The 16,342-nt window shown below is 37.0% G+C and overlaps 1 protein-coding gene across 1 annotated transcript in view; it reads right to left on the bottom strand.

Moving 5' to 3' along the window:
• Positions 1-15,926, bottom strand: part of LASP1 (LIM and SH3 protein 1) — a 47,966-nt gene extending 32,040 nt beyond the window's left edge. Inside the window, exons 1-2 of the mRNA XM_015810198.1 lie at positions 15,789-15,926; positions 8,702-8,796 (exon numbers count right to left, since the gene is read on the bottom strand). Coding sequence (XP_015665684.1) covers positions 8,702-8,796; positions 15,789-15,857 — 164 coding nt within the window. The 5' untranslated portion in view covers positions 15,858-15,926. The remainder of the gene's footprint in view (positions 1-8,701; positions 8,797-15,788) is intronic.
• Between the last annotated feature and the right edge of the window lie 416 nt (positions 15,927-16,342).

Here is a 16,342-nt window from a genome sequence, read left to right as displayed (position 1 = left end):
CTTCCATTTGCTGTTTCGAGCCTGGAAAGAACACTCCTACATCCTCCTATGGGTGAGAAGGAAGAGGAAGTTCCTCAGCCCTTCTCCTCTCCGCGACTTCCTTTCTAGCAATACTCGATGGTGTTGTGTTAGAGCGCCACCTAGTGCCAGTATATGCTCTCCTCCCCTGCACTCAGGCTTCAGCTCCAGGCAGCATTCGTTCCATAAGACGCACAGACATTTTCCCCCACCTTTTGGGGGAGAAAAAGTGCGTCTTATAGAGCGAAAAATACGGTACTTCTTATATAGAGAGCAACTCCACCTCCTCTTTTATTTTGTCTGTTTCTTTTAAATAATTTAAATCCCTCTAGCTGTGTGTTCCATTTTGGGTTTCGTCCCACCATGTTTCCGTTATGGCAACAATATCATATCTGCCCTATAAACCTGAATTTCTAGTTCACCCTGTTTGCTGTTCATACTCTGTGCATTTGTGTATAGACATTTGAGTCCTTTATGACCAACCCTGTGTTTACTTCCTACATAACCTGTGTGGTGCCTGAGTTCCCCTAATGTCTTACCACCTAGATTTCTTCCTAGAATACTAGAAAAGGACATCACAGCTTTAATCAACCAAGAGCACTATTCCATCAGTACAGAGCCCAATAATAACAAAATACATTTTATTGTTTTAAAATAGTTGTTTTGTAAAAAGGAACAGTGTTTCTTCCTCCCAGGATAAGGGAGGGCAGAGGAAATAGCTATATAACTAGGTTACTTGCTTCTTGCCAGTTAATACAGCATTTGAAGAAATAAAGAGACCAGACTCAATGGATTACATGCAAGACATCCTCTTCTATCAATCATCTATTCAAATAATTGTAATCAATATTATCACTTTTTGTTGTTTGGAAATAAAACCATCTATTTCAGTTTCTAGGGTTTAATTTACTGAATCCTAATAAACCCAACTTTTTCTTTTTCTCTCTCTTTTAAATAGCACTGTATTTTAGGGTTTGAAGAGACCTAAGATATCTACTAGTTCAGAAATCTCAAATTCAAACCACCAGAGTGCCACACAAGGATCAGCTTAAGACTATGATACAGAAGATTACAACAACAAAACAAATCTCTTGAAAATTAAGAAAATGATTACCATCATGGTGTGCCACCATTTTTTTTTTTTTTAAATCTTCCAGTAAAATGAAAATATATCTCCAGAACTGCACTCTGGCCATTGATCTGGCAATACCCCCACCAACCTCCAGCTCCACATTCTGAGATGAAGCCAACTCCAACCCCAATCGCCAGCTAGTTAACCTCAATGAAGACCCAACTTTTGAGAGGGAAAAGCAAACACCTGTCTAGGTCCAAATCCACTTCCAAATAGTAGCAGCATTCTTCAGGAAGTAGTGAATTGAGGAACTGCTCTCAAGAAAGAAACCTGCAAAAAACCCAATTATATTTCTCTATTTTAAAAAAGTGGCACAACAAATCTCCATTCATTCCACCTATATCTGCTTTGCAAATTATCAACCTCCGAGCAAATAAAGGTAGTGGTAAATCTGAATTTTAAGGGAAACGCAGTCAGTGAATCCCATAAGAACCTACGAATATACACCTATACATGCATGTTTAAAAACAAATCCCATAGAATATATCACCACCCACTCCCAAGCATCCACCTCACAGCCAAACTCTTGGGATGTCATGTCAATAAGGGGCCAGGAATATATCTGCCCTTGAATTACAAGAAGGAAAACAGAAGATGAACACCTATAACAGAGGTGAAGCCCTGGCCTAGCTAAAATAGTCTAATGAGGCAGGGCCGGCACAGTCATCTCCTCGACCAACATTTCCACTTCCTTGATTGAAGATCTGCAGCCAAGTTCAGCAAGCAGCTGCTCCACCCTTTTATTAGCTTTTTGCTGTACAAACAAGTCATCCTACACTACTGTGCCTCTGTCCTTGTGAAGTAGGCTGCAAAAAATCACCTGGAGGACCATATGTTGCCCATGGAACATAAGGCTGAGTCCACTGATCTAATCCAACTTCCTGTCAGTATTCTTATAAAATTCCTGACAAAGGCCATCCAATCTCTGTTCCAGCAATATCCTGGGAGAATCTGTTCCACTATATAACAATTTTAACAATAGGAAATGATGCCTGATGTCCAGTTACTTCCATTTTAAACCAATTTCTTGCTCTGTCTTTAGCAATAACTGTGGTCAGTTTGCTTAATCACAAGGACATAGGGCAATTTGTATTGTTGACAGAAGAGACTATGAAGTAAATCCTTGAGATTGCACTAAATGTGCCTACTACACCAAAGAGAAAAAAACTCAAAAGGCATAAAAAGCAACAGCTCCTTTGGAAAGTTATGTTCAAATTACTATATGGCACTATGACAGTAGAGAGGAAGCACAGCTTTCATTGTATTGCTCTCATTGAGAAATAAACTTAAACTGGGCAGAAAGCCAGAAAATGGACACAAGAAAGTCTGTATGAAGCATATTTGAAGAAGCACACTTGTTTCTGCCAGTATAAACGTAGCCATTTTTCTTCTTCAATCCCTCCCAAAAGATAGGACATTCCTTGTTCAATTCCAGATTTTATGGAGGTTGTTTAGAAAAGACAGCCTTGTAAGCAACATTCAACATAGTTGCAGTCCACCCCCACAATATTATGTCAAACCATGAATATATTGGGTTCTGTCATAATATATTTTACTTTCTTTATACTAAAACTAGCATTTGAGGTTTTACAGTAGTATTCTGTGGTTTGAACAAATAACATTTTATTTTTATTTTATTTTCATATATTTTATTATTTTTTTAAACATAAGTCACTTAATAGTTGGTGAACAGTGTGTTTGCTGGGTTTACATTTGTAAAGAAAAATCATTAACAATTGATTTCTATAATCTTTAATCCACATAGTACATTTAGTTGATTTCCCCTTTTCCCCAAAATGTCTTCTTTGCAAACCTTGAATTAATACAGTTCTTATTATTTTGATAAATAACAGTTACATATATGATTTTTCCCCAATATTCTTAGAAATAATGATCACATCAATATAATATTTCTTTTCTATCTAATCATTCTGGTTGCCTCATCTTATATGCTGTTACAGTCCTTATTTAGATTTGTTTCTCCCATAAAGTTCAAAGTATTCTTGCTGGTTAAGATTTTCTCAACAGTAAATTACATTTAAAGATTTAAATCCATTTTTCTGATTAAGACCATCTCAACACTTTTTACATTTCGTAAAGAATAGGTAAAAACAGTAAACAAAAGGAAAACAGAGCAAGGGTAAAGAAACATAAAAAGTAAATACTACTTAAAATATATATTCCTCCTAAGCTAATATATATTCATTCCCAAAATTTTTTATTCTTTTTAACCATAATTAAAAATATATTTCATCTTTAAATATTTCATTTAATGTTTCTAGTCATCTAATCCTTTAGCTCTTATTCAAAACATTTTTTCTTTTTTATACATTATAATTTCCCTACATTCAAACACATTTAATTATCTAAAACATTTTCTTCATCTAAGCCATTTCAGCAGTATTATATTACTTGTATCAAGAAATAAAATAAAAAGGGGGGAAAGCGTACAATATTATTTAAGGAATTCATCCCTCTTAGAATAACATATGCATTCAGAATCTTTTCTATTTCTTTAACCATATTCAAACAAATGTTTCTTTTTTATATATTCTCTCTGGTAGATCCCATCGTCTATTTTCTTAATTTTCACTTTAATCTTTTTCCTTTGACCAGTATCTTTCTTGATCAATCTGTTTTGCTGAATCAAAAAGTTTTTCCATATATTCATGACTGTTGCTGTAGGTATAAGAAGTAAATCGAATAAAGTGTCTCTATATGAGACTTTTGACTTTCAATGTTTCTTGAAAATCTTTTTCTTTTTCTCCTTCTTTGCTTCTCTTATTACTTCCTTTCTCTCTGATGTTTTCAACATCTCTAGATTCCATTTTATCCAATCTGTTTTTTTGTCCTCAGATTTATTTTGTAGTCTTAAGGGATGAGTTGTTTTTTCCATTTCTTGTAAAAAAAATTCCCACTAGGATTAAATCATGTTTTCTTGCTTTGTTAAGTTCCATCTTTGAGTCTCTATTTTCAATTTTATGTCCACTTATTTGTTTTGTCTGCTCCTTCTCTGTTGTTGTTTCCTGGAAGTTTTTTTCTTCTAGAGTTAACTTAGAAATAGATTGATTTATATTTTCAAATTTATTTTGGATTTCTTTGTGATTTGAACTCAATGTTATTTGAATTAATTGTAGTATACTATATATATCTCCTCCTGAGAGGTATTTGTGTTTTCTTGGTGTGTTCGATCTATATGTCTCTGATCCACGATGGCCAAAAGCTGAAGTTTTCCTTATCTGCAAATAGCTTTAGAGTCCCAGTTAAATAGATATTTGTAATCCAAAGAGTTCAAAAAAGATTTTTTTTCTAAAGTTTATAATTCTCTCTTTGTCTGCAGCCCAGATTGTTGTCTTTTTTTGTCACAGCTGTTCATTGTTATTAAAGCTTTGAAGGTCACAAACACAGATTAGCTTTTCCCAGGTTTTGGCAAGTTCTCTATGGAAATCATAACTGTCATAATCTTCATCCACCACTAGGTGTCAGTATCTATTTAGGTTTCAATATGAACAATGGTCTTTAAAATGACAGTCTTAACCATTCAACAATTTTAAATTTGTCCAAAGTTAAATTTTAGCTTATAAATTTATAAATTTATTTCACTACCATATATTTTGATCCTCCATGGAAATTTTAACTTGCCACTTCCGTTAGTATAAGGATAGGGGGGAATTCCCCTTCCTTCACTTTCGGAGGTATTTTGCTTCTTGGGGATCTTTTCCAGAAAATTAAGTGTAGGATAGAAAAGGGAAAATCAGATTCCTCACCCAGTTTCAAGCACGCTGTTTACTGTTGTGCTGGTTAGTTCTTTTGAACGTTGGTTGCAAGTAGCTTGGGCTGATTGGTGAAATACAGCCTTTCTCCTGTCGGGTTAGAAGGCTTTCCCCAAGACGAACGGAACGACTGCCCTCATTCCAGAGTCGCCGGGGCACCCTTCTTTCTTTGCCACCTCTTCGGGGCAGCTTGGAGCCATTAGGGTCTCCAGGCAGGACGAAAATTAGCCACGGGAGTGCAGCGGTCCACAAGCCCATGACCAGTCACTACCATGCAGGACCAGAAGTCTCTCTGGACAAAGAACATTTTAAACCCAAGTATAATCTGAGACATAGGTAGCAAAAAGTAGCCTAGAATCTATAGATATTGTAGATATATAATAGGATTTAATAAATAAAGCAAAAGCTTATAACTCCAAAACCAGAAGGTTGTTTTGCATTCTAAATTAGATTGCTGTAAATAAGGGATATAGTTTATGTGCATGCTTCAGTTCTGAAAATAATAAAATGAGATTGTGCTCAGAAACCTTTTTTTCTGCAACTACCCACCTACATAAGCCACAATTTCACACTTGTGTTCACTTAATGGTTGCTAGGGTTCTAGTGGAAAAATAAAAGTTTGTAAAATCTGCCTATTCCTAGGCAAAAATTGGGTAATTCCATAATTCAATCATTTTTCACAGAGGCCAAATATTTTTATCCAAATTTTCTTATTCATGAGGCTTGGAATTGTTTGTCAAATGATTAAAGTCTAGTCATAATATAATTCTGAAGCAAAGAGTATCTCAAATAAAAATGTTTTGTTCTGAGACCATAACAAAGCAGTTTCATTTAAAATGTTCCACTGGAACATTATAGGTAGTCGTCAATTTATGACCACAACTGAAACTATAATTTCCATTGTACATTGTTGTGGCCATAAGTCCAGTCAGATCCAATTTTACAACAATTTTTATGACAGTTGTTAAGCAAATCATGTCATTGTTAAGCAAATCCAGGTAGTCCTCAACTACAGGTAGCCCTCAACTTAGAGGTACAGGTAGTCCTCAAATTACAACCACAATTGAATCCAAAATTTCTGTTGTTAAGTGAAACATTTGTTAAGTGAGTTTTGCCCTAGTTTACGACCTTTCTTGCCACAGTTGTTAAGTTGATAAGTTAGCAGCACGGTTAAGTGAATCTAGCTTCTCCGTTGTCTTTGCTTGTGAGAAAATCAGAAAAGGTGATCACATGACCTTGGGACACAGCAATGATCATAAATATGAACCAGTTGTCAAGCATCTGAATTTTGATCACATGATGATCACGGGAATGCCGCAAAGGTTGTAACTGTGAAAAATAGTCATAAGTCACATTTTTCAGTGCCATTGTAACTTTGAACCATTACTAAATCAACTATTGTAAGTCAAGGACTACATGTACTGTGGATCCTGAGCAAGCATCGCTTGTAAGCTATGTCCTGAATAGAAGGAAATGAACTTCCAGTAATCTTTTTTGCTGTCCTCACCACTCAATCTCTAGAGTAGCTTGCACGGATGAAAAACTGGGTCCATTCTGCAAATGTTTCTAAACATTTCAGATGCCGTTTTTGGATTTCACTGGCTATTTTTTAGTTGGTTGCAGCATTACTGACATATGGTTTCATTGTACAGATTCAATATGATATTCTATGAAGGCTGTACATTTGGAAGATCTTCACATTTTGGACTTATGGCTATAAAAGCACTCATGATCATTCTAATCTGAAATAGAAACTCTGGTAGCATCAGCGATCAAAACATTCACATTTTACTATATATATTAATGTTTGATTTCTACTATAAGTACCAGTTGAGTGAACCAAAAGCTGTGGTGGCAGCGCCAATTCAGTGTTTCATTTCAGTTATTGAAGCAACCTTCTTTTCCTTTACTATAGAGGTGAAATATATCCATTTAATTACACTTACAGGATAACAGTTATTACAACACAAACTCTTAACCCTAACTTCACAGAGCAAAACCAAACATAAAAAAATACTCAGTATTCAATTTACTTACTGGGCAAATAGTAATGAATTTAATTTAATTTAATTTTCCTAATAAATTTTCTTACCTAAGACTTTCTTCCTTCGTAGCTCCAGTCAACATCAGCAGAAAACTTCTATTTTATTGACAGATATATATTCACCATGGTTTGCTGAATTGAGAGAATCTAACTATGCCATATTCGAACACTATTCGAATAATTTGGAATAAAATATCCCATATTGTCTCAAGTTGGACATGTATCTTATTTTGTTGTACAAGTGATGTAACATTCAAAATGACCATTCCCAGTAAAGAATATTCTGCACACTGCAACACACACAGCTATGAATATGCAGTTTATATACTACTAGCAGAGGATAACTACTTTTTTCTTACTTTGAAAACAGACTCACAGAAGCTGCTAATACTAAATATTAATTTTTTTTAATCTTCTTTTTCTTTTTTTTAAAAGAATCCAAATAGCAGAGATGGTCCAATGATTTCAGGCAAACATTTCACTAGCTTTTATATGAATTCTGAAAATTTACCACAGCTAATTTTAATTTTTAATTTTTCCTATTTTTAAATAATTATCTGTTTTCATTTCCAAAGCAGATCAGTATCACTGAAATATTACTCATGTTTCACGTACTGAAATTAAAATGTATTATATCTGTAGCAGTGATTTAAACAGAAAACCTTTCTTATATTAAATTTAAAAATATCATCCTAAATTAGATTACAGTATTAAGAAATTTACTTAGGGAATCAACTAATATTTTTACCAAGTGAAATACTCTTATTAAGGAGTTTTTATTATCTGTAATATACCATACAACTATGCAATCCTTCCAAGTCAATCTCCAAAGATTATTTCAGAATACTTGGGACATGGATTTAGCACCATCCAAAACACCTGTTCACCTATTTTAAAAATACATTTAGAAGATACTATGACAATTCGCACTGAATAAACCCAAATAAACAATGCCACTGGAAGATCAAGATCTGGGGAAGCAGTAACTGCAATTTGTATTATTGCCCACAGCTAGCAGCTATGCTTTTCATGCTACATATTTCGCTTTAAACTTATATGTAACTGCTCTTCATTTAAAACATTCATTCTAATTGTAACTTGCTCTCAGTTTTTCTTTTTAATAATAAGAACTATCTCTCACAAAACATTCTGCTCCCTACCGCTGACTAAAATTTCCCTTGCTATATATTTCCTTATACTTAGTTCTTCATTACTTTCCAAAGCCTGTTTAAATATGTTCATCTTGTAGCTTTTCTTCCTTCTATGATCACCATTCTGCTGCATCACAGTTGTTCCTCAGCATGGAAACTTCTCTCCAAGTTTTTCCATTGAATTATTGCTCAGGAACAATTTCTGATTTTTTTTTTCTTTTAGTGAAGCCACAAATTCTCCTTTTATATTGATATAACCACATTAACCAACAGTGACACCAATATTTTTCTTTGGCAAAAGGCATTATGCTGGTGTCTCTGTCATTTAATATATTATTTCCATTAATTTCATATTTACCAAGAAAAAGAAAGAGTATAGAGATTTGGAAAACTAAAAATGCACTGTATAGGATTAAGAATGCCATGGGAGCATTGTTTAGTCACTTTTTTTCTTCATATTGCTTATCTGCAAATGAAGTTTAAGATCTCAACCAAGATTTATAAATATATAGTTCCTTACAAAATAGTTTTGGTTTATGCATCTCTGGAATTATGAAGGCAAAGCACTGAAAATCATACTCACGCATTGCAGTATGGCTTCTTCTCATAGCCCTTGTAGTTTTTCATGTTGAGAGTCATCTTGCAGACTTCGCAATGAAAACATGCTTTATGCCAGTACTAGGGAAATATAAGAAGTATTATATTAGTTCACTACAAGTATTAGTTCATTACAATACATTGCAAGTGGGTTAATTAAGTAAAGAATGTATATTCAAAGATAACAAGTCTTTGTACCAGTCATACATGATGGATTTTTTAGATAGATACTCACTGTAAGAACTTTTTGTTGCTCAAATGTAAAAACAAAAACTGAACAAGTCCAGGACAAATACATCTTTTTATTTAGTTAGTGAAAATGGTAGTAAGCTCTTAAAAGAAGATAAATGGTTAAAAATAGTACTAAATTCCAAGATGATTATAGAACAAAGTACTAGATTTAGAATAGAACAGGGCTTTTCAATCAGTGGTACGGGTACCACCTGTGGTACATTGGCACCTGGCAGGTGGTACGCGACCATCCTAGAAAAGTGGTAGCGGGGGAGGGGAATGAGTTGAACCGGTGGCAGCACCGCACAAGCCTGAGCGACAGATGGATGGAGCTGCAGGGCTGTCAAGGCTCAGCGGAAGCGCCAGGATCAGCGCTTCTTTGGGGCTGACAGGGCTCAATGGATGCGCCAAGATCAGCGCCAGGCTCCAGCTGGAGCTTGGCACTGATCCTGGTGCTTCTGCTGAGCCCAGAAGCGCCAATCAGCTGGAATGTTGCAGCATCTCCAGGGTCTTGTGATTTACATTCAGATACTTGGCATATGACAGTCACAGTCTCCCAGGGTCATGTGAAGTGACCAAAACCTGCTGCAACCACCCAGCAGACGGGGGGAATAAAAACCAAACACCCCCCTACCCCACCCCCGCTGCCAATCCTCAATAGAAATGCTCACAACAATGAAAACCTCGGACAGGAGGAAGAGCGCCACCAGGCGGGAGGGCGTCTTGCTCGGTTGTGACTTGGGGGGTACTTTTTTCAGTGCCATTGTAACTTCAAACAGTCACTAAGCGAACTGTTATAAGTCGAGGACTACCTGTACTTATCACTTTTTTCCTTTTGGGGGGGGTGTCATCATGTTTTTGACACCTTGCTAGGAGACTGGTGGTACTCGGATGTTGCCATATCCTAAAAGTGGTACAATGGGTGAAAAGGTTGAAAAGCCCTGGAATAGAACATTTAGGATAGCCCTTTCTGTTCGTTTCGCATCATCCCACATCCTTAACAAACTGTTAGGGCAATCTTTTCAGGATTAGGAGAAAGAAAGTGGCAAATTAGAAATATTCAAAGTAGTATGTACTTTAAACCACTTATTAATGTACCTTATATAACATGTTCCCAATAATATTATAGAATTAATCTGTTTCCATTTCTTTTCAAGGGTTCCATTTAGTGTCAAAATGGGTTAAATGTATCTTCTTACTACATATAACTGTGGTCTTTATTTTTCTTGATAATCCTTCTACAGCACTTTTGGGAGGGGGGAGAATTGGAGCAGAATCACAAGTATAAAATTACCCATTAAAATCTTCATAAAGATTCTGCTTATTGAATTGCCTACATAATAATAATAATAATGATAACGTTGGAAGGGACCTCGGAGGTCATCTAGTCCAACCTCCTGCTGAGGCAGGAAACCCTATACCATTTCGGACAAATGGCTGTCAAGTTTCTTCTTAAAAACTTCCAGTGTTGGCGCATTCACCGCTTCTGGAGGCAGGTTGTTCCACTGGTTAATTGTTCTAACTGTCAGGAAGTTTCTCCTTAGTTCTAGGTTGCTTCTCTCTTTGGTTAGTTTCCACCCGTTGTTTCTTGTCCTGCCTTCAGGCACTTTGGAAAATAGCTTGACTCCCTCTTCTTTCTGGCAGCCTCTGAGGTATTGGAATACTGCTATCATGTCCCCCCTCGTCCTTCTCTTCGTTAAACTAGACATACCCAATTCCAGCAACCGTTCCTTATATGTTTTAGCCTCCAGTCCCCTAATCATCTTTGTTGCATTTTATTATTTTAGAATTCCACGAAAACTATCAGATAACATGTGAAAATCCAAGTTTCTCAAGGAGTACCTGTACCCATACAGACCTTTTTATTGACAGATTCATCTAATAGCTTAGTTTTTTTATCAAGTACAAAACAGCAGCTTTCTAAACAAGACTGTCAAGCAAGAATTGGTACACTACTATTTAATGATCAAGAACAATAGTTAGATTTGCTACTCTTCTGAATACCCACAATCAGTGATAATTGCAAAGTATCCTGGAGTCAGCTAATAATATGGGAATTCACCACACCCAATTTTTAAATACAGCCCAGATGACAAGAGCACGTAATGACTCATCAGTATTAGAAGAGAAGTCTGCCTCATTTTATTGCCTAAAGCAACAGATTTGCACCTTCATATGAGGCTGAAAGCCAATTCCTCATGCAGTTCATTTTTATATTTTTTAATTTTCACTGAACCTTTGACATAACTAAAATTAGGACTTCTTTAATGTATACCCACACATAACTATGTTTTCAGTCACCAAGCAAATGCAGGTCAATTGGAAGTCTCAGATAGCTGTTAAAAACCAGAGCCTTCTTATGATGTATACAATTTGAATGACTGCAAATTTCATCTCAAATATACATTGCAAATTTGAATATTGTTATCAGACAATAAGTCATTCACCTTTATTAATATGTAGCAAAATACCGTAGCTACCAATAAAATTGGGCAAAGACATTTTTCATATAGCAATCTTTCCAACCTAAAACGTATTACGACACAGGCCAAGTTCGCTCTAATATTTGCTTCAAATTGATAACTATATTTCAAGTTCCTAAATCTTTTAATTGTTTAAAAAATGATTTATGCCCCAGAGTTATGGTGCTCCATTGCTGGAGGTTTTGAAGAAGAAATTAGACAGCTATTGTCCAAAATGGTTTAGGGTCTCCTGCTTAGCAAGGGGTTGGACCAGAAGACTTCCAACGTCTCTTCCAATTCTGTTACTCTGCTATTTATTCTGAAATGAAGAGGGACCAAGGATATGTTATGTATGAATGTTGTAACACTGAACGTGGCCAGTGTATAAAATTATGACTAGTGCCTGACAAAAAGCAAAGAGCTATCATACATGATCGTAGCTTTAACAGGTTTTTTCTTTATTTAATTAACCTAATATTTACATAATATAAGAAATCATAAACAGTCCACAGTTTTACACATAGTAAATTAAAACATGGTTGGCTAATTTGCAGCCCAATATGCAATGAAAATCCAGTTTTAGAGATAAGATGGAACATTCTTGCATACCTTTCTAAATCAATATAAATTCTAGGTACAAAAATATATCTAAATACTATATCCACTATTCTTACATCAGAACAAAATTCATATAGTAGTTCTATAGAATAAAACTTATTGTATAGCATAATTAAACAATAGCCAGTGTGGCTTAACAAATGGCATATAGGGACTTGAAAATTTAAAAAACTAAACAAGTACCCAAATTCAGTCACTGTATTCACTTAGTAAATCTTGGTTTCATTTTCAATATACAAGATGGGAATAGTACAAACACTTGATACATGGTATAGATCAGGGGTTTCAAACTGCCGGCCCGCAGGACACGTCATCCGGAAGCCGCACCCACCCCATTGCCGGCAATGGCAAAACCGTCTCGATGCGTTGTGCAACGTCATGTGACGTTGCGAGTTTGACATGACTGGTCTAGATTGTTAAATTGTTCAACCAATTTCTTGTGTCTGAATAAAAATGCAGATACCATTTTATAATTTTCAATGCAAATAAATTTGAGATTTTCAGATCTTGTTTCAGTATGGAGCTTTAATAAAAAAAATGCAATTTATCAGGAAATACAACTTACATGAGCAACTATTTAGAAAATTGGCAAAACAATGATACATATGGATGGAATCCATTAGGTTATAAAGAATCTCAACTAATACCGCCTACTAGGGATTCCATATACTAGTAGTTACTAGACGGCTTTCAGATACAATTCAAGATGTTGGTTGTTATCTATAAAGCCCACCATGAAATAGAGAGCCCTTCTAGCATAGTGTTTAAGATGCTGACGTAGAAACCACGAGACTGAGTTTTAGTCCTTCCGTAGGCATGAAAAATGAGTGGGTGATATTGGAGCCAGGCACTTGCTCTCAGCCCAATGCACCTCACATGATAATAGGCAGGAGTATTAGGTATGTTTGCCATCTTGAGTTAAATATTAAAAAGGCAGAACAAAATTATAATAGGGTTTAAATATTTGGGGGAACTTTATTTCTCCAATTCTTTCTGCCATCTTGTAAGATAACAGGTTTGACATATTTGGTCCCACCTATTAAGCAATGTTGTCTCATGGAACCAAGAAGGGTGTTTTCTCAGTCTACTGCAATACCCACCTTCCTGAATGGTGTTACTCTCTAACTCCAGATCCTATAGTTATTCAAAAGAGCCCTGAAGACTCCTGGCTCTTTCCCCATTCCCCAGGGCCAATGCTGGGAGAGATATAATCCTGAATGGAAGATATATGTCCTTGGTGTAAATGTTAATAAATTTCTCTTCTCCAGGCATGATCATATTTTCTTTGTTAATATTAATATATTGTTTTTTTAATCTTTGCAAGCCACTCATAATTGTTGAAGAGTGACAACCATAACAATTTAACTGATAAATATTATATGGAAGTAAATTTCAGTCTCTGTCCCAATGCTTTTAAATCACAGGTTGGACTTTGGGAGCAGACCAAATGTGCTTTTATGTCATAGTTTTTGCATTCTTTTAATACTAAAACAGAGCTTTAAAAATGATTCTAAACATAATGCTGAGGTTGTGTCACACAAATCTACTAGCATATGGCACATTCATACATAAATTTCATGTTTATATTAGAAAAAATATTACTAACAGTGCAGTGAAAATTTTCATTTGTGAAACTGGCACAAGCTAGCACTTAAAACAACTTGTGAATGTAAGCTGTTTAAGGGAGTTCTGCTGCAAAAGAGGTGAACCTGTAGTTCCCTACCTCTATCTTTACATTAGAAAAATCTAACTCGAACTTCATTAAGATTTAACTCCATCACTATTTCAGAAGTATATAATTAGTAGTTTCAGTTTATGACAGAAATATCTCCTCCCCTTAATAAAGGCATAGTCAAGTAGGGAAACAAAGTTGCCACATCATCCATGAATCTAAAAAGTTGGAATCTTTTTAAAGCCAAATATGTAACAAGATGAGCAAGACATAGAGGTCTTTGTAGTTATAAACATGATACACAGCAAAGTCCCTACAGTACTTGACTCGATTTCTTTTTTAAACAGCAAAAATAACTCAATTTTTTAAAGGATCTATTCTTATATATAACATTGCTGAAATGATCAGAAGGGAGGTGGGCAAGGGAATAGAATCCAACATAAAACAGATGATGGCTAATTTGTTCATCTTCTTTTTAGCTATTGATACATAAAGCTGTTTTTTAATTGTGGTAAAAAAATAGTAGAAACCTCCTCTTGACAGTGGCTTCATTTAAAGTCACTTATAAAAACTTAAAAACTATTTAAAGTCATACCATTTGCTTAAATAAATTGACATTGTGGTTCAAATGCCTGTACTTTGACTTAAATCAAAACTGGAATGTCTCCAGTATCAAAATCAGCTGCTCTATATAACCTTTGCTTCATTTCTTTGCTGAAAATAATTTGAGAAAATCATTTTGTAATCCTTCTATTTGAAAAAAATGGGCAGGTGATTTGGTAAAAATACAGTAAAAAGCAAATAGTTACTTTCTAGGCAACATATTCATATATTAAAAGAAATTAAAAAGAGAACAAAACTTTTCTAAGCCTTAGGTTTGGCTATTTGCATAATTTTATTGAAATTACATTATTGCAAAAGGGTAAAGTGAGAAGCCTTTACATTATAGATGATATATTATAACTACCATAATAATGTCAAAAGTGTTAGTTACCTAGCAATATTTTGCCCTGCTTTTAACATTCCTTCCCTAAATCCACAATATCTTTATATTCAATATATCCCAATTCAACCCAGTGTTAATTTAATTCATAATTTTGAGAGCTTGAAAAGATAAATCCTATTAGTTTTCTTTACCACTCCATCCTCTCTAAATTACAACATAACTGTTGAATATATTTCATACTTTCTTTGCAGGTAGGCACACCTGTCACTAGAGATCAGCAGGCTTCTCAAATTCCCTTCATACTTTCTCTTAGAAAGTTCCAAAACTGCCTTTTCTGTATAACCCACGACAAGCAGAACCTGAACCTTAATAGCTGCCCCTACCCTCTACCCTCCCTCCAAAGTATGAAGCTTTCAACGTGTCATCAATCGCCGTTCCACAGGTGATACCTTACACTTGATATTATTCCCTCAACCATTAAGTCGCTTTTTAAGTTGCAATAATGGCCCAGTGGAGGCATTCACAAAAAGCACATGTAATTTAACTAAACCAGGAAATTTGCCACTCCATTCTCTGAAGGCCTTCTTCAGCTCCACGTCCAGCAAGCGCTAGGTTCCCTCGGCTGACCCGTCCCCTATTCCCTCCTCTACGCACCCCGCCTTTTGTTCAGGCTACCTTCTACCTTACTCTCCCACGCCCTGTTCCTTCAACCACTCCCCGATGGCCACTCTCTAAAATGCCCCCTTTGTGCTTTCCACATGCTTTCTTCCCTCAGCCTGGCCTGCTCTCCCCTTCCGGCAATCCACCACTTCGGAGCCTGCCTGCCGGCCTCTCCCTCTCCTCCAATTGGCCCGCCTTCCCTTCTCCTTCCACGCATACACGCTCCGCACCGACCATCCCGCCCTTGACATCTTTGCCCCGCTCCACCCCAACCGTCCGCCACATTGCTCTCCCTTCACCGCCTGCCCCCCCCCCCCACACACACACCCGGACAACCAGCAGCAACCGTCTCCCTCTGGGCTACCAACTGCCGCTGCTCCTCGCCCCCTCCTCGGCTTCGCGACCTCCCCTCTCAGGCATCCCCTCAAAAGCCACTAGCCCTACCCGCTCAGCGGGACTTGAGCCTTCTCTTCACGACACCCACCTTGTCGAGGCAGTTCACCTTCTCGGTTGGGTAGACGATTTTGCCGCAGCGGGCGCAGCTGGGATTCATGGCGACGGAAGTGAGGCGGGGAGGGAAGGGTCTCTATGTGTATGTGCGTGAGGAAAAATGCTGCTGCTGCTGCTGCTACCGCTGCCTCTAAAACTGCGCCCTCGGGAAGGTTCTGCGAAGGCAGCAACGGAAAGGAAGGGAGGCGAGTAAGCAGGAAGCCGCCCCGGCAATGGCTGGTGGCAGTTAAGGAGGGAAGGGGCGCGGCGAGCCACTCTTATTTTTGCGCGCGCGCGCCTCCGCCTTCTTCCTCGTCAGCGCGAGCGGTCGACCGCGCGCGCACACAAAAGGGGAGAGAAGGAAGACGGCGCCGCCAGACGGGTCGGCGGCGAGGGGGTGGGGTTCAGCGTTCATGTGCGAAGGAGGTGGGGAGAGCGAAAGCCTGAAATAACGACGAAAGGAAAGATTTCGAAGGTCGGAGAATGAGACTAAAAAATAGGCTGAGAACTGAGACCGGAACGGTGGGCAGGGGAAGCCTCCCTCTAAAA

Source organism: Protobothrops mucrosquamatus, unplaced genomic scaffold (genome assembly GCF_001527695.2).
Source record: "Protobothrops mucrosquamatus isolate PMUCROS unplaced genomic scaffold, P.Mucros_1.0 scaffold7, whole genome shotgun sequence".
Taxonomy (NCBI): Eukaryota; Metazoa; Chordata; class Lepidosauria; order Squamata; family Viperidae; genus Protobothrops; species Protobothrops mucrosquamatus.
The sequence above is the reverse complement of the archived record's forward strand: the minus strand, read 5'-3'. Positions and strand labels throughout refer to the sequence as shown.